The sequence below is a fragment of the Drosophila eugracilis genome, unplaced genomic scaffold (assembly GCF_018153835.1).
Source record: "Drosophila eugracilis isolate 14026-0451.02 unplaced genomic scaffold, ASM1815383v1 contig_1197, whole genome shotgun sequence".
In the NCBI taxonomy this organism is placed as follows: Eukaryota; Metazoa; Arthropoda; class Insecta; order Diptera; family Drosophilidae; genus Drosophila; species Drosophila eugracilis.
This window is the reverse complement of record NW_024571981.1, coordinates 3,413,763-3,432,053: the sequence shown is the minus strand read 5'-3', so window position 1 is coordinate 3,432,053 and position 18,291 is coordinate 3,413,763. Positions and strand designations below refer to the sequence as shown.

Below are 18,291 nucleotides of genomic sequence, written 5' to 3'. Positions count from 1 at the left end.
CATGAACTTATTTAAAGTATGCACTATATTGACCGATAAGAAAATCAAGATCTACGTAAGCCAATTGGATTTATTACAGTTTAAGCATCAAGAATTATTCCCAACCCATTATTACTTCGAGCAAGTTGCAATTAGTGTTGTCATGAGAAGAATTTATGAGGAGCAATTGAAGAGGCTAAAACAGGAACCCTAAACGGCGGCACTTAAGCGATCATAACTTTGCCCGTGATAAATCGAACTGGAATAGCCTGCAGAGATTCAAGATTCTGGCCAAGCTTTGCATGGCTATCCAGGAGGACAAAACTGGTAACAAAGGGGAGGAAGTGGCTGAAGGAACCCCGAGCAGCTGCTGCCGCTGAAAGGCGAGATCGCTGAATGAATTGGGCTGTCGTTGTCTTGGCAATCAGCGCTACCGGGCATAGAAAGTTAACACACCCGAAACCGGCTTCGGTTTCAGTTGATGCAGCCAGTTGATGCACAGAAAGAAAATCTTAGATCTATATAAAAATATTGTATCTAATAAAAAAATATTTTAGTTTATATATATAAACGGGAAGATCAAAAATGCAAAAAGATGAGATGTATAAAGTTAAATTTGTTTTTGCTTTTTCCGAAAATACTTTTAATTTCTCAGTGCTGTCGCTAGTTTGAAGTTGTTGGTTGCTGCTCACCAGTCGCAAGTTGCAGGTTGCCAGTTGTCGCTGCCGCAAGAAACTTGCCAGGATGGACTGCGGCGGATGTGTGTTCTTTGGTATTGGCGAGGTTAAAAGAGGGAACTTTGGATGGAAAGGGGATGCTAAGCGTTTAGCTTGGCTTTTGCCTCGCATCGTTGGCCCGGCAGAGCGAAGTGAGCGCATCCAACTTCAAATTGCCGCAATTGCGTGTCGACCACAATCTTAACCAGCTAAAAGAAGCGGCTGAAGGAGGCGAAAAACTTCGAGACAACAAGGAGTTCACTGAAAAAAATATTTGAAAATTTAAAAAGAAATATAAGTTTAATAAAATAAATTTGAATGAACTTTTAACTCTATCTGTTATTTTTCTAATTATTATAATATTGTAATATTTACAAAGTTATTTTAGGAACTTCAGGAAGGTCTTCTCTCAGTGCTAACTTAAGACTTTGACAGAAACTGGCACTGGGTGTTGGCCCAGGTTCCGTCCCCACGTCAACCCCTTATGCAAGTGCTCCTGCCTGTCTCTGTCTGTTTCCTTTTTGTTTTTAATGAATAAGTTGGAACACCTGCTCGTCGTTCGTCTCCTGTTGAGATCTCCGTCCGTCCGACTGTCTTGGTACTCTGGTTCTGCTGCTCAAGTGTGACGGCGCTTACGTGTTCTACCTCTGCATCAGACTTGGTCATTGTTGATACCCCTTGATTCTGGATGTATTAGGATAGGTTTTGTATACAAAATTAAAAAAAATAATATCGTTATTAAGAAATAACTTAACTCATAGTTGATAATAAAGTTTGATTCGTATTATTAATGTGTTGTTAATATTTCTTTAATTTAAGAAATAACATATTTATGTCATTCGAAGATTCGCATAATAAAGTTTTAACACAGGGTTTGTAAAAATTAAAAAATATAAAGCAGTAAAATACCAATCATAAAATTAATGAAAAGTTTATCAGAATGGGAAACATATTTGTTAATTAAGATCCTATTAAATTTGTTTTTAGATCATTTTTTTAGTGACTCATAAGAAGCGTAACATAATTATCCCATTCGATAGGTCCCAACGGAACTGGCTTGTCTGCATTTGATGCGTTAATTATCCAGTTGTTTGCCAAGGAAAGCAAATAGAGTCAGTTGAAGTCGAAGCCAGAGTCTTAAGGCTTAAGTCAATAAATAACCTGTTTGAATATCATTACGCATAAATCTGAGCCAACGCATGGCCCCCTGTAATCTTCATTCATTAAATCGAGCACACCTGAAAACGAGAATCGAGACATTGACATCGGAGGAAGAGGAAACCTAGGGGGGAGAAGAGAAGGCAATGCCACGACAAGTGCCGGCCACGTCAAGTTGCAAAATTAAAACCAATTTCCCAGGGACTGCCGTATCACTTGCTCATCAACAGAAAAAAAGGGAAAGAATTGAGAAGTAAAAAGTGAAGAGCCCTCCACACATGAGTGCAATAATGATGGTAGGGAAACAATGCGAAAGGCGGCCCAAGAGCACAACGAGATAATTGTAATAAAGAAATTCGTAGCATAATTGATGGGGGCGGAGGAGGAGCCGGGTAGCTGAACCTCCGGAGCCAGAGAAGTTCAGATACTTGAGCACTGATGATGCATCGACAGCCATCATGGAACCCCATCAACCCATCACACACCTCCCACATTTTCAGCCGCCCTGAATGCAAATTGAATTTCTCGTCCGAGAGCTAAAAGTAATTTCGATTGCAATTCTTTCTTTGCCACTGGCTGCCGTTGTAAGTGAATTTCATATGAAGGTGGCTCGATTTATATGGCATTACGTAAGATTCAATTTGCCAAAGCTCGTGCAGTGCGAAAAAGCAAATGTGTAAATATATTTTTTAAATTGCTGTTAAACTTTGTTTTAATAAACAAAGATTAATTATGGTTAACAAACAGATAAACTCATTAAATATAATTACTAAAATATTTATGATACTAAAAAATCGCTGGCAGATACAAAAAATAGAAAGCCAATCAAAAACATTTATGTATACAAATATTTGTTTACTTTTTTTTTTTATTTTGCCGAACAATTAAATAGGTTAACACCTATAAGTAAGCATGCATTATAATTATTATTTACTGGAAAAATATTTATCAAAGTACAATTTTTTTATATGTGCAATGCATTGCCCACTTACATGAAAATTCTGTTTTCCCAGATAGTAGTTGAAGGATGAGCGAGGAACAATTAAAGAGGCGTGCAGTTAATTCAATGTCGGAAATCAAAGCACTTTTACTGGCGCACTTTGCACAATTACATGGCACGACATTGCACTCATCCTCCGGATCAGCAAGTTTTGTGGCAAATAATTTTCTTCTGCCTGCAGTTTTCATCATTTCTTTATATATATATATATAAGAAATATACTTATATTTTTATTTGAGTTCCCTTTTTGCTGCTACTGCAGACATTTTTAATAAGTTGCCTGGCAGCCGTTGCACGTCTCACTTCGGTTCGGCAACAACAAACAGTGCAGCTGCCAAGTTGAAAATGAAATTCGTGGCACGAATAGATTTCCAAACATATATGAGCAGGCAGAGCGAGTCGGCTGCACTGAAGGAAATGGAGAAAGAGCGCAAAAGAGTGCACGTCGGCTATGACAGAAATTCGAAAATGAAGCAATTTACTTGTATATTTGATACAAATCCCAGTCCTCGGACAGTTGTCAACGATCTGTGAACGCGAATGGGAAAGTGGCAAAAGTGGGAACCGCTGGCCAGTTGGCGAGCTTATTAAGTGGTTTCCCTTTAGCCGAACAAGCCGCCCTTCGTGGTTGGATAATTGGCAAAGCATAGTTCAGGCATTCTCAGCATTCCCTGGAATTCCGTTTAAATACCAGCTTTAATGGCCTGCGAAGACACTTCAGTTATCTAGCGTTTGTAGGTTATATTGGCATAAATTCAGGAGAAAATCATTTCAACTTGCTTATGAGGCAGCCATTCATTGCCATGACATAGCCTTCAAACTCTGATGAATTATTATATCAGTAAATACTGGCCAAAAGCTATGACCATTATGCGTTTTAGCTTTGAAGGATATGTATGTTATATAAATAAGTAATAAAATTGGGTCATTAATAAATTAATCGTTGTCTTCATCCAAAAAAAAGATAAGCTATTATTATTTATAGTTTTATTATATTAAAATATTAAAATCATATTATTATTATTATTTTCTAAAAAGGCCCATAAAACATTAAAGTAATTTTAATATCGCAATTATTTATATTTATCTCTGCTGCAATTGACCTGTAACTTATGTGGGTTTATAGTTAATATAAATTTCTATTTACTAAATCAAAAGCAAAGACGATGGTTTCCTCATATCCCAAAAGACCAATACGTACGTGCTTGTCTTCTACTATATAGTGACTATTAAAGTTGATGGCATTCAGTTGGCAATTTTGTCACTGGCAGAACAGAAGTGAACCCTTTACCCTGCCTCGAGCCGAACTTTGTTGAAAGTTTTTGGCCGCGCAAGAAACCAATAAAGAAAATGCCAAACTAAGGGAAAAGTACCGCAAAAGCTGCCATAGACCTACTACTGCCACTACATCTACCATATATATACCTGGGGCAATATGGCAGGAGTTTGGCTTAATGGCTCGATGCTGGAGACCCGGCCTTTAAGGATGGCACAAATAATGAAAGCGCCACGCTAATACTACGTGCAAAATGGTTTTGGCTGCACACGCTTCGTATACGTAACGTCGGCGGGCTTATGCAATGCAATTTTCATTTACATAAATTTTGATGTTGTCTCTGCGAATTTCTGGGTGTGCGGGTGTATATGTGCTGTCCCCCGAAAAATTAAACAACACAAGTTCAGCGGGCAAACTTTTACCCCGCACAGTCTTTTATGTCAATTTGCTGGGAAATTACCTTTTTGTTAATAGTGGAAGACGCAAACTTCCCGCCGGAGCAAACATTAAAAGTAATTCAAATGTTGGAGCCACAAACGCTGCAACCAGCTTAGTGTAGAACAACAATAAATGCTTATTTAACTAATTTTGCAACATGTATGCAAATATTTACAATGCAACAGCTGCATAATAAGCGGGGGTTGATTCAAGAATTTTATAGGTCTTTATATGAAATGGTTATATTAAATACATAAATAAATTAAAGCTTATATGAATAAATATATATATGCATATAGATGTCAAGTTTTTTTATTTAAATTTAAATTTTGTGTAAAAAAAAGCTATCCATAAATCCCATTAGCCACCCTCGCTTTTGAGGCTTCACTGGTAAATAAGGATGTCTAGCAAACGACTGCCATTAAAGCTTTTTGTTTAGTTTTTAGCTACTTCCCGTGTGAGTTTCCTATTTTTGCCATGCCCACCTCCTCCACGACAGAAACCGGAAAACCGCGTGTCGGCTGCGGGTGTGGAAAATTAGAGGAAAAAGTTGAAGGGAGGGAAAGGTCTTGGTAATGCTTGCGTCTGACACTTTGAGGGTAACACTTAAACGCTTTGCTTTTATGGACACTTTTGAGCTGATTAATTGCCAGCTTCGACTTAATGCCTAATTAGCGTTTGTTTGTCCGTCGATCGGCTGAGCACCCGCCTTCGCCACCTGACACTTAATAATTCGCGTGAAACTTCACACTTTCGAAATCGTAAAGTGCCCTGGCGTGAGACAAGAAATGCAAACAGCGAACGAGCCACTTAATTAATCTTTGCTTACTCACAGAAGGAAAACAATATTAAGGCCGACCATGTGAAGAAATAATCGAATATTTCAACTTGTTTGTCTTTTTTGAAGCCATGAAAGCCATGCTTTATGTGAAATCGGGTGATTAAGCTTCTGGCAGGACTGCGCTTAAGCCTCCTTGATCGCGTATACGCCATGTTGCGCCTTTGTAAATAACTGAAGCCTATTAAATGCCTTCGCTGGACACATTTAATTAACAGACACGAACAACTTATAATTGCCACTCACGGGGCGTTCTCAGCGAGGTAATTGTTTCTTTTCAAGACTGAAATACTGAGAGACTGAGGGCTTACACACTGACTGAGTGACCGACGGTCGTTGCGTGCAAATATAAATATTTTTCAGGCTGGCATTAATTACCGCAACATGCGATTTCCCACACCCTTTAAAAAGGATACATTCCACTAAAGGGCTTCTTTCTGCCGGAGAGTGCGAAAATTCATTGAGCACTTTTCGAGTGGGAAAATGCGCTTGTCAGGATATGTCCCAGAATAATTAAAAAGGCAGTCCGACAATCTCGACCTATGCATTTTTAAAAACCAATTTCAGCCTTCATTTCAGGGCCACTAATCAACAAAAGCTATTTATGAGCAGCCTCCATTTTCGAGCGTGCTTTTCAGGTCAAGGACGTCGAAACCAAGTTGGCCAACTTAGACTGCCAAAAAAAAAAACAGCGAAACTAAGCAGAGAAAACATCCAAACATTGTTCGCCATACAAGTACTTGGCAAAAGGCATCATAAATGTCAGATTGTAGAAAAAAGAAAGTGCAGAAAAATAACATATTTATTAAAGTTTGTTTAGTTTATATTCAAGGTTAGTTATTGCTTAACCTCAAGGTGGGTGAAGTCTGTTGTGGCTAAACTTTGTGCTCCATACTATTAGGCCCTTCGTTGCAGCGCAAATAGTCTTTGTGGCTAAAATTTAATTAAAGCACCACCAGTCCGACACACAAACTCTGCTTATTTGTTTTAATAATTTTAATTAAAAAGAAAGCTACTTTGCAAATAGGCAGCCCTGTTTAAAGGGACCGCAATCAAATTGCCAAGTGGCCAATTCGCGGCTCATTGGCATGCAAGACCCCTCTGCGTTTGAGAATATTTTCGCTGATTGCTGGGAACACAAATCGAAATCAAAACTAATTAAAAACCACATACACTCGAATACAAACAAAACACCTCTGCCTATGACTATTCCTAAAATTCATATGTTTCGGGCTTATTTGTGCGAATTTCTGACCCCATGGCTAATGAAGCGTTCGTGTTGATTATAAAAAGGTAACTTTGTTTGGCCTTTTACAAAAGTAGAAAACACACACAGAGTTTTGGCAAAATGCAAGTGTTTAATTAAAAGGCTGGGCTAATTAGCATGCGGTCAGTTGACTGGTTAATTGTGTGGCTTAAATGCTAAATTCTGTGTTAAGTAAACCGTGTTTTTCGTAGGATATTTCAAGAAAAGTAAACAAAGTAAGCTCTATTTTCAAATGCAATTAGATAAAACAAGATAGCTGTTAATGCAAAATAAACACAAATCAAAAAGTGTTTAGCCTTTCGTTTATCATTCGTCCATTTTTACCATTCATCCGTCTAACTATTAACCAACTTTTCCGCTTTTGCTTTAGTTGGCCCGATATCTGCCGTCGACAATTCAATAAACATATTGTTCGTTAATACCGACCTACTTCGAAGGGTTGCCAACCGGCCCATGTCAATGCCAATTTCCCTTTCATGCACAACTTGGCAGAGCTTATTGCTTTTCACTCTTCATTGCGCATAAATTTAGAATATACGATATGAAAAAGTCCGGGGGCCTTTTTAACCGGCTCCAGTTTTTCGATTCAGTTTGCTTTATTTTATTTTATGCGATTTTTCCTACCCTCATTAGAGCCACACCAACTCCGGTCACAAATGCAGGTAATCTGCATACAAAGCGCCCGCTCAGCTGCATTGCATACTTTCAGGCGGCGAACACAAGGAGATATTGCCATAATAGAGACAGAGAAAAGTAGGGGGAAAATAGCGAGAGAAAGTGGAAAATGTTAGAGGGAAACTACATATAACAGCGTTTAAGGCAAACTAAATGAGACCCACGTAGCGGTAGTGAGCATGAAATTATGCATATGTGTGCCTCCGCTTTTCCCACCGCTTTTCCGCATTTTCCGTTGCGGGTTGGTAAAGCATTGCAAACGGAAATAATTCAAGTGCAATGCAAATCATGGCCCAGCAACGCTCAGGTAATTGTGTGTTTACCAAATGAGGAGCATGAACAGGAAAGCGTGTCTTTCGCAATGCCAATGCCAATGCCAGGAGCAGAGCAAGCAATCCGTACGGGAAACGAAAGTTGGACAAACTGATACACCAGCAAAAGAATAGGAAAAGGGCTCTACGCCGGAGGAAGTGTTTAACCTAAAAAGAGCAAACCCCGTTTTTGGGCTTTATGCCGGTAGAAATAGTGGTGGGCAAACAAGTTTTCCGATTTCTTATTTGCTAAAATACTTACTAACTTTGAAATTGCAATTTGGTAAAACTAATTATTAAGCACTTAGCTTGAAACATTACTACATAATCACCATTGGTTTAACACTATGTATATCTAAAGGAATACAAATCAATGAATTCTTAAGAGATTTTCTTTAAATTTATACCGAACAACGCAAGCATTATTCCTCCAACCGCAAACCAATCATCAATTATGGGGCAAAAAGAATTAAACTGCCTGCGTTCACTTCATTGGCTTCGCATAATAAATCGAGAAAAATCCCGTTGCATCGCTCAAATATTGTTGCATTTATATGCGATCCCTCGCCTCCCCCGTCTTCCGCATAGCAACCTTATCTGAAGGCTGCAGTTCGAGGCGAGCAAACTTTGTTCAATTTAATTCAATTCAATCCTTGAGAGTTCAACGAGAGTGAAGGAAGAAACAGGAAACGGCGGAGAAGCCAGCATTTATTTGGAAAATAAATAAATAGACAGGAGGGGAGGGGAAAATGGGAGCACAGATAGTGATGTATAAACAAACCGACAGGCGGACAAACAAACTTTTTCGAGCACATAAAAATGGTGTAAAAAGTGCCTTTCGGAGGAAAATCGAAAATGCGTCACATTTGCCCAGCCAGAACATCTATCAAATTTTGCGTTTATTTCTACCCATTCAGGGAAATCAAATGAAATGTGTGAACCAAACCAGATAAAACTACTGGGGAAATACATTTTATATACATATATAAAATGTAGTGGAAATCCTCTTACCATGCCTGTGTTTCCTTTGGCTCAGTGGCAGGTCCTGTTCTTAAGTGGATTTCAATGGCAGCTTTTTGGCTTTCGGTGATTTGCAGAAGAAGTCTTTGAATAATCACACAACTGACCTTTGCATAGAAAATCAGCTCAGGAAAATATAAAAGATCATAGGTCAGTAAGGAAAATCTCAGCAGACCAAAACAGAATCATTTCTAAAAGTTGACATTTTATTTCATTTAATTTCCTTCCAGTGCTCATCATTTACAATAATGTCTACGTAAAATTAACATAAATTTGCGATTTTCCAGCAGCTTAGACGAGTTTTTCACAATAACAACTACCAGAGTGGTGGCAAAAAGTCAAGGAAAAACAAATAAAAAGACAAAAGAAAAGCTGCAAAGCAGGATAAATAAAAAAAGCGTGAAATATGCTAGAGTTGACAGCTTAAGGCCTTTTTGAGTGCGGCTGTAAGAAAGAAAACAAAATCAAGCTGTCAGGATTTATATTCTTGAGGTGAAGTGACCTGTTTAGATATTGAATTTAAAAGTGCAACACTAATGAGAAAAGCAGTTAAACGGAGCCCTTAAGCAACAATTTATATTCAATTTATCAGCGCCTAAAAGCAAGCTTCGAAAATCCCTCAAGCTGATTCTTTCTCAATTGAAAATAAATTTCAATCGAAGATTATTCACAGCACTAAGTGACGAATTTGTTTACGTTTAAGCATGTAGAAAATGCCAAACTCAAGCTCAATGCTCATATCAAAATTGTTTGCCAAAGCCCAACTTTAAGTACTTAACGGGAAGCTCAATAAATTTCTCAACTTACACCACAAAGAAGTTTTGCCAAGAACTCGAAAACTTTTCTGTTTTTTTTGGTATTCTTTTCCTTTTTTTTTGGTGTTGAGGAAGAAAATTATTTCAAGTGTTCTAGAAACAAAATTACCAAATTTGCCTCTCCGACAAACAAACGAAAAACGTGAGGATCTGGAAATCTCTCTATACATATTTATACTATATATAGTTCGCAGTTATATGTAAGTACATTGTAACGACTGCCCTGCATATCCCCCTACGTACCATAATCTTCATGTCTGTTTGCAACTGTTTGCGCTGACAGCTTGGGTTGGTTTTCTGGGTGGCTTTGTGGGCGGGTTTGTTATAGGGATTGTGTTAGGTTCCGTTCCTCTTTGTTCGCTTGCAGCGTGAAAATTGCACAAGATTGCATGTGCTTCTGCTCCGAAAATATTTATATTTATAATATTTTTTGTAGCTGTCATTTGGCCGTGTATCTGCTGTGTGTTGGGAGTTTTTTTTATATTTTTTTTTGTTTTTGGGTAACTCAAATTACGGTTTGCGGAATGCTGTTGAGTGCCGTCATCGCCTGCGGTTGGCAGTGGCTAATAAATCACGAAAATATAAAATTCTATGTGTTCCACATCAAATCCAAAGTAGGCCAGTGGGGTAGAAATTTAATTGGAGTTTTCTAGCCATTTTATAATCGGGTGAGTGACAGGAATCACATGATTTTGTTGAATTTCTTAAAAATGTGTTTTGGCGGTGCTATTAATGTTAAAAACTTACAAGTTTAATTTATCAATTTAAATAGTGAAAATCAATAAACACCTTGTGATTAAAATTTTACTTCCACAAGGAAAAATATATTCTCACCTGTAAGAAAAATACCCCAAAAGTCCTTCGCTGCCATCAAAGAACACAACTTTCAATTTACCAATAACCGTTCAATCATCGCGGCTAATCAAGTGTTTCGAGCAGGAACCGAACGCCAAATGGAAATTGTTGCCCCCGGTGACCAGCTTTTGGGTCCTACTTTCCTTTATGCATAAGGTCCCATAAATCACTTGCAAATTACCAGAGAATCGGGAAATCCCAGGGAGGAGGAGTCGGGGAAAAAGGAGAATCCATCCAGGCCACAGCCATTTCTCAGTGCCTATAATAAGCAAGTGAATGCGAATGTGGGTATGACTGTGACTGTGAATGCACAATTATGGCCGCTTCGTTGGTCGTAAAACAAGAAGGGATCCACTCCTCTTTGACCCACCCTTCCACGCCGTTCCTTTGGCCCTTGGAATCAACCTCTTTTCACCCACTTTACCCCACATTACCACCCGCTGATGACTTTGTTATGGCTCCCTCCAGTTGCAAAGGCAAAGTCAGCGGCAGCGACATCAATAAAATAAACAGTGACAGTGGGTGGATGTGGACGATGGGTTGGAAATTTGTGGGTGGTGCTTTAAGGGGCTGTCGGAGGAGGCTGGGCCTGCACAATTGAACACGCGACATTTGGCCAATGTTTGCTGTTTGTTATCCACGATGTTGTCTTCACTGCCTGTCGTCTCCACTTTGACTTTTATCTATTGACATAATATTTTTTTATGTTCCTCTCGCTGGAGGCGCTTGGTCTTTGAGGCGTGGCAATCATGGGCTACGCTGTTTCACTGAGAAAATAATATTCTTGATTCGAAAAATAGAACAAGATTATCTAAATATGATTTTTGTGTCTTTTTATATCATGATATGGCTAAATGTAAAAGAATTATAGAACAATCAGAATATCTTAATAATGGATAACTTTTTTAATCTGTTCAGTGTATTGCTTTGGCTTTCACACTCCAGCCAGCGCACTTCACTCAACGAGTTCTTCTATCCGATGGCTTAGTGTCGACGGCTTGCTTAGATTTAAGGGACACATTTGCAGCACAGTAAACGAGACGAAGATCCAATGACATTAGGTTTAGAAAAGAAGATGGAAAATAGATTGAAGAGACAGGGAAATGAATTCAGAAACAAGTTTTAGAACGAGATTTAAAAAACAGATATAGGCAGGAAAATACTTTTCTAGGTTGTTCCATTTTTAGCATCCAACAAACTCCTATTGTTCCATCTTTTTTTAGAACTTAAGTGCTGTGCCTGGACCCGTTTTGATTGCACCCCATAGAAATAACGAGGTGCACACGTGCTCCCATTCTCCGGTTACCCCAAACCATTCTTTAGAATAGCTGCACTTTTTATAGCCCCCACATCCGGAGAGTGTGAGAGATATCTGTGACCATGTCCGTTTATGCAAGTGTTAAATAAAGTATCCGTCGGCCATTGTAGTTTATGCCCGGTTCAACCGAGCCGCTGACATTTATTGCTTGTTTGAAAGCGGGTTAGGAAGTTGGAAAGGTCCAAAAGAACGGCATGACAACATTTATTATGGCCAAGGCACATAAAACAAGAGCAGCGGAGTTTGTAGTTGAGGAGGTTCCACCTCTCATTCTAAAGGATAATAATAAATGTTCTTCAGCAGGTGGGATACTAATTAGGTTACTGAATGTGCTCAAAAGCACTGGCAAAAAATATCGTAGTAGAAGGCAATAAAAATTATTCTCTAGATTTTGTTATGACTAATTCTGATAACATTTATGATTTATATATTTTTTCATCGAGTATGTTTTGCAATGCGAAATTAAATTGTGTTGTTGACCAAAGTCAAAAGTTTCATAATTTCTGGTTCTGGTTTAAAATAAACTTCTCCAACTAGCATAGTTGTATATTATTCTTGCAGCTCTGCAAATATTTAGCTTCAACATTATTTTTCAATTTCATTGTAGCCGACATCCGTATTTAAATTTGTTTTATTTAGTTATTTCTTCTGCTGCAAATAACTTTTGCAAATAAAGCAGTTTATTGTACCGGTGGGATTTGTAATCCACACAAGCGTTATAAGAGGTCCCGCACCTTCACAGATCCCGATACCAATCCCAATCCCAATCCCCGAGAAGGAACTTAAAAGGTTAAAAAGAGAAAAGGAATAAAGAGTTTCAGGGACTTTTAGTCCTATCCTCGCAGCATTTCAAATTAAAAGCACTCGCCGCGTTTTATTGCTGTGCCTGCATTTTTCCTTACATTTTCCTGCTGCCGTTTTCCTCGTGTTGGACATACAAATTTTTATGTCCATTTGGCTTTATTTCACACTTTCTTGTTTATTATTGCTGCTGTGACGGGGTCGGAGGTCTGCAAACATGAAGCGGGAAAAATTTAAGTATTTGGACCCTTTTTCATTCCCAGCGCCTTCTATGCCCAAATAATGCTGTTGCCATTGATTTATGCAGGGACTTTTGTTAACTCTTTTTTGGTGTCTGCTTCTGTCCTTTATTCGACTTAAATGCCAACTTAATTGTTGTGCCAATGTTCAGAAAGGAGGCAATTTACGTGTTTTATGCTCTCTTTTTCGAGGAGGCCTGACCCAACCTTGCGTGTCAGCATTAAAAAAGTGCGGAAAAATCAGAGCATTCCATTAGGTCACTTAATTTAGCGCAAAATGATTAGCGACTAGCAATTTTCATGGTCGTGGGGCCAAAAAGCTTATGGAGCGTGTTAAAATTGGGTGCAAATTTAAGTAAACAAAAGGCGCACTAATTAAAAACGTGTAACCAAATTAGAAAATAAACAAGCTAGCAGCATTTATTATTTTGTCTGAATTTGGTAATATATAATAGCGTGTAAATTCCCAGATTTAAAGAAATAAATTAATTAGCTAACGGAGAATTATTTAAAGGAAACCTAAAGCTTACATACAGAACATGCAGAACTCAATGATTATTCCCATTTATCGAGTACTTCTTCGTGCAACTCTTGGCAATCTTTGTTGGCCACATTTTTCCAACAACTTTTATCCATATGATACAGTCTCACCAATCCGCCTGAAAAAACATCTCTCATAGTGGCATGATACACTGCGCGAAAGGCCAGATCGAAGGCCTCATTATCACTCAGATTATAGTTGTAGTCAGTATCCAATATTCCCAAGGCATTCGAAGCTCCACTGCCTACGGCAAAGACTTTTCCATGAATGCGCAACGCATCGGAATCCACATAAACCAAACTGGGTCCTTCGGGTGACCAACCTGCGAGCATCATTCCCATGCAGAGACCCATTCCCTTATAATCGGCTGCCACATTGCAAATAAATCTGGCAGCAGATCGAACAGATAGGCGCTCCTTATAGCGCAGTTCGTGAAGACGGCACTCCCTGGCCAAAACACGATCCCAGTAAGTGCAATCCGCTGCTCCTCCTGCCATTGTACTCAGTATATACTGGTTCACCTGGACGACCTTCTGCATACTCTGGGATCCGATGAAATTTCCCGCCGTTGCTCTAGAGTCCACACAAAGAATAATACCACCTTTATAGACGAAACCCACCGTGGTGGTTCCATGATTAAAGTCCATCCGCACATTACTCTGGGCTGTTAGTTCATCCAGTCTTTCCCGCGGTCTCTCAAATGGTGGGGCCATTATTGCAAAAGGATCATCCATGTTACTCCACGCCAGTCGGATTTGTTTAATTGTCTGCTCAGAGTTAAGAGATCCATATTTCCTCATAAACGCATTCTTATCCATTCCGCTTATGTTTTCCAGAGCCATGATTATGGTCAAAGTCTGCTATAGACAATTCTTTTTGTTTATATTTAAATATATGTGGAAATACCAATGTTAACTTTTAACATATTTTTCTAAGCAGCCTAGAAAAATGTTTTTTTTTTCTTTAAAAATTCGACTTCAATTGCCAATTTACTTAAATAAAAATCTATAAACAAAATAAAAATGTTTTTCCCAGAAGTATTATAATTAGCTTAAAATACATTTTTCCCAGTATTAATGTTTATGAATAAATCAAAGGAAAACTGAAGTGTGCAGTTATCCGAAATCCAAATAGAAACATTCCCATTAATTGGAAATTGGATACCAATTCATGCTAGTAAATATTTTTTGAAATACCATGAAGCCAACAATACAACTATAAGATTAAGCTATTTTTTGGGAGATTTGTAAAAATATGCTAAAATGTACAGCAGTATATTTTTACACAAACGGAACTCAATAAAATGCAGGCAAACAGTTTTGTATTTACAATATTCTCGTGATAAATTCATCCTGCCAGCTTGTACTTTTTTTCATTTTCATTTTTCGGCAGCATTTACCCATGTGCAGATTAAAATATGTTTGCCATGGGTTTTATGAGTTTTTCGCATTTTATGAGGTGGAGGCCAGGATATGGCCAAGAAACGAGAACCGAAAATTGAATATTAAATAACCTCAAGCAATAAACAGAATTACATGGCGTGCGAGTGCTGTGTAGTTGCATGTGTGAATTGTTTATGACATTAATATCCGTTTGTTTGCGCAATCATTTAAAAAGGATTATACGATTAGCATCGCAGAGCGGCAATTGATAACCGCTTAAGGCAATGCGGAAATTGTCATTTATATTAATTTTCCTCGCAATCGCTTGTGCGATTCCAACTTATGCTTAAAAGGTTGCCAATTCAGATTAAACGATAGCAAAGTGTTGAAAAGGAAATATCAGCAAATGTAAGAAAAGTTCACTGAAAAAATAGAATTATTATCTTTTAAAATTAAAACTTAAAAATGTAAGGGCCCTAACTTTAAAATAAAAAACATTTTCCATGTATTAAAAGAAACAAGTATACATATATAGGGAAATATTTCCATTTGTTTTAATCCATTACCTTATTAAAAGAAAACGTTTTCCTGTGTTGCTGTATAAGGGAACACTTGAGGCCTGACCCCAAAGATCCCAAAACCATCTATTAGTCAAACTGTTGGGGTAATCAATTTTAATGTTCGACCCTACTGTTGGGCCACAAATTTTCAACAATTGAAATGTGTGCAGCCTGTCAAAGGTTAAAGGCGTTTTGTTGTATTGCCAAATTTGCTCTTGACCAACGACGAAGGCGACAAAAGTGGGCGGTCCCTAGTAAAGACCACATTGTCAATCAGGAAATTCCTTAAACGCAGCATTGCTCCTACCCCGTCTCTCCACGATTTCCTGGGTTATTTGCCAAAGTCCGAATGGCAAACACTTGGCCTAGTCCTCCGATTTGGGTTTTGTGTTTGGGTTTGGGTTTGCCACCTGACCTAAGCCTGGATGCTGTGTCGAAATTTATGCATTGCAGTTGACTTATTAGGGTCTCTACAAACCACTGTGAACCCCTGTGACCCCACCAAATTGTGCTGTTGATTCGCTTTGATTTGCCCAAAATGCCCCCGAGCTGGCCAACTGTGTGTGTCAGAGCTTCACTTTGCATTCGGTTTTGGCCCGCTCCAGGGGATGTGCTCTCGTTAATGGTGGCTAATTATGTTCAATTATTCATTTGAGAGGGCGTCATTTACGTTTTTCAGATGAGATGTTCTCCGTTCTCAGCTTCTTAAGAATGGAAAATGATTAATATGTAAAGAAAGTTTGTTACAATAATTATAATTATAATTTTTAAGATCAATTTATTTAAGATTCTTTATTAATAAAAAATGTATAGAGTGTTTTCAAAATTTGTGATCCAGTTTTAAACAAACTTGCTTAAAATTTATTGTCAATGTCTGTTTCTATATCATGAAAACTTATTCTTGAGCTCTTAAAATTTGTTTAAAAACCCAAAATATATTAGGTCGTATAAGCTGATTTCAACACATTCACTAAATTTAGTGAAAGTTAAACAATATTTGCAACCATTACGAAAAAGAAATCAGTTTCAAAATACTTTTTCTTCAAATTTGGAAACAGATTGTAGTTCTCCGTTTAGGAAAAATAATTTCAAGTGCCCTCAGAGAAACATCCACTATTCTATGAATAGGGTCATATGTCGTATGTCGAACTGAAAATAGTCTCCAAATTGACTAGGGTGGAATTGATTTTGATACTAGTGTTTTCCGTAAATGTATTTTTTGAGCTGCTTTCTGATAAACTTCGCATTCTTTCGGTCTTGCTTTGTTTAAATTCAGAAGTGTGACATAATTTTTAAGGAATTTTCCACTAATTCACAAAGAGTACGGTTTGATGGCTCATTTCTTTCTGCCTTGTTAATTGAACATAAACTCATAATGCGCTTTATATCCTTATAGTAATTTTTAGTCTCGCGTTTTGCAGTAATAGACCTCTTCCTGAACATTAAATTCTCCCCCAGTGCATCAAAATCTTGAGACCCAGCTCACCTTAAATGGCGAATGCTGCTCCACAGGAAAGCCCCAAAGTATGCAGCAACAATTCATCGCCGGGACAAGGCTTTTAATCAAGCCAAGGACCCAGCCACGCACACAGGCAGGCACACAGACAAATATGTATATACAAATATGTAGCACATGTGTGTGTTTACATATTCCTGCATACTTATGCGCTCCTCGGAGACGGAGACAACATAATCACATGCGTAGCTGCAATTTCCGTTGCATATTTACAGGCGCCGTCTCCTTGGACTGCCCGATGATATATAACTGCGATTCGCAGGCTGTAAATTTTGACTTTCAATGCGAGCTGGGAATTTGACATTTACTAATTGCCAGATTATGCGCCACAGACACTGAAGACTCTGAAGGCCTCTTGAAGATGCGAGGACTCGAAATGCATTTCCCAATCGAAAAACTCCCCCTTAATGTAAACTGAATAGCAAACATTTCGCAAATGAAAGGGGTTAAGCTGCTCTTAACTTTCTAGTCGAAGGTAGCAAAGCCAGGCGGCAGGCAACTCAACTAAGTTCTATTTCCGCTCGAACGAAGGAAATTCCAGCAACTGTCATCGGCATATCGACGGCATTAATTAATCAACGTTATGCATCGCAATCGAAAAGTGTGCCACCCATCTCTTTCTAATACTCGTTGGCATTTCTCTTCCTTTTTCTTCGGATCAGAATATCACTTTCGTAAATTGAAGTTGCTTTTCCTGTCTCTCGATTTCTGTTGTTGCATGTGTGGCATGCTTCCATGGCAAGTCATGCATATTCATTGTTTACATGTACACAAGGACCCACAAACATAAACAATCGTTCGGCAATTTTACCTGATTTCTTTTCGAAAAATTCCACCCACTCGACCCTCAATTAGTTTCCTATTGCCCTCTTGGCTTATTTGCTCTTGTATTTGGTATTGTTTGGAGGCGTGGTAGCAAGCAAAGTATCTAAAATGCATTGGGCCAACAAGAGTTAACCTTATTCGCATTGTTTTCCGTTTAAGCTATTTGAGCAATTCATTAAATCGTATTGGCAAAGGGACGAAATATTTAGTCAGGAATCAGAAAGCTTGTACTTATAAGAAGGAGCTACCCCCATTCCTATATTATAACCTTCAAATAGCAGATCATCTGAATTAAATTCTTTTATGGCTAACCACCAGATATGAGGAAATTTGCCTAGCAACTCAACATACACGACCTTTAACCGCTCTTCTGTTCTCAATTTATATTTATTTATTAGCCTGGACATTCATAAATTGCATGTCATAGAACCCATAACAATCATAATCTTCGATATAATTTCCACTTTATGGTTGCCAAGCTGTTGGGCGATAAAAATTTACACATTGATATGCTTTTATGGTAGCAAAAATAAAATAAGGAAAGTAAACAAATAAACAATGTACAGGGGTATCAAAGAGCAATTTCAATGCAAAAAGCCAAAGACTCCCAAACACATGCTAACAATTTTTCCCATTTTCCTCTTCGTTCAAATGCAAACGCCTTGAATGTGTTGACAGTTTATAGACAAAAGGTTGGTCGGAAAAGCTGGCTGGAATAACATGTAATTTGACAAAATCCATAAACCATAAATTCTTGGCAA

General features: G+C 38.2%; 1 protein-coding gene across 1 annotated transcript; it reads right to left on the bottom strand.

Annotated features, from left to right (window-relative positions):
- Window positions 1-13,187: 13,187 nt before the first annotated feature.
- Window positions 13,188-14,120, bottom strand: LOC108103512 (proteasome subunit beta type-5). Its single transcript, XM_017209023.2, has one exon. It carries the CDS (start codon window positions 14,087-14,089, stop codon window positions 13,262-13,264), a length of 828 nt encoding a protein of 275 aa, XP_017064512.2. The 5' UTR covers window positions 14,090-14,120; the 3' UTR covers window positions 13,188-13,261.
- Between the last annotated feature and the right edge of the window lie 4,171 nt (window positions 14,121-18,291).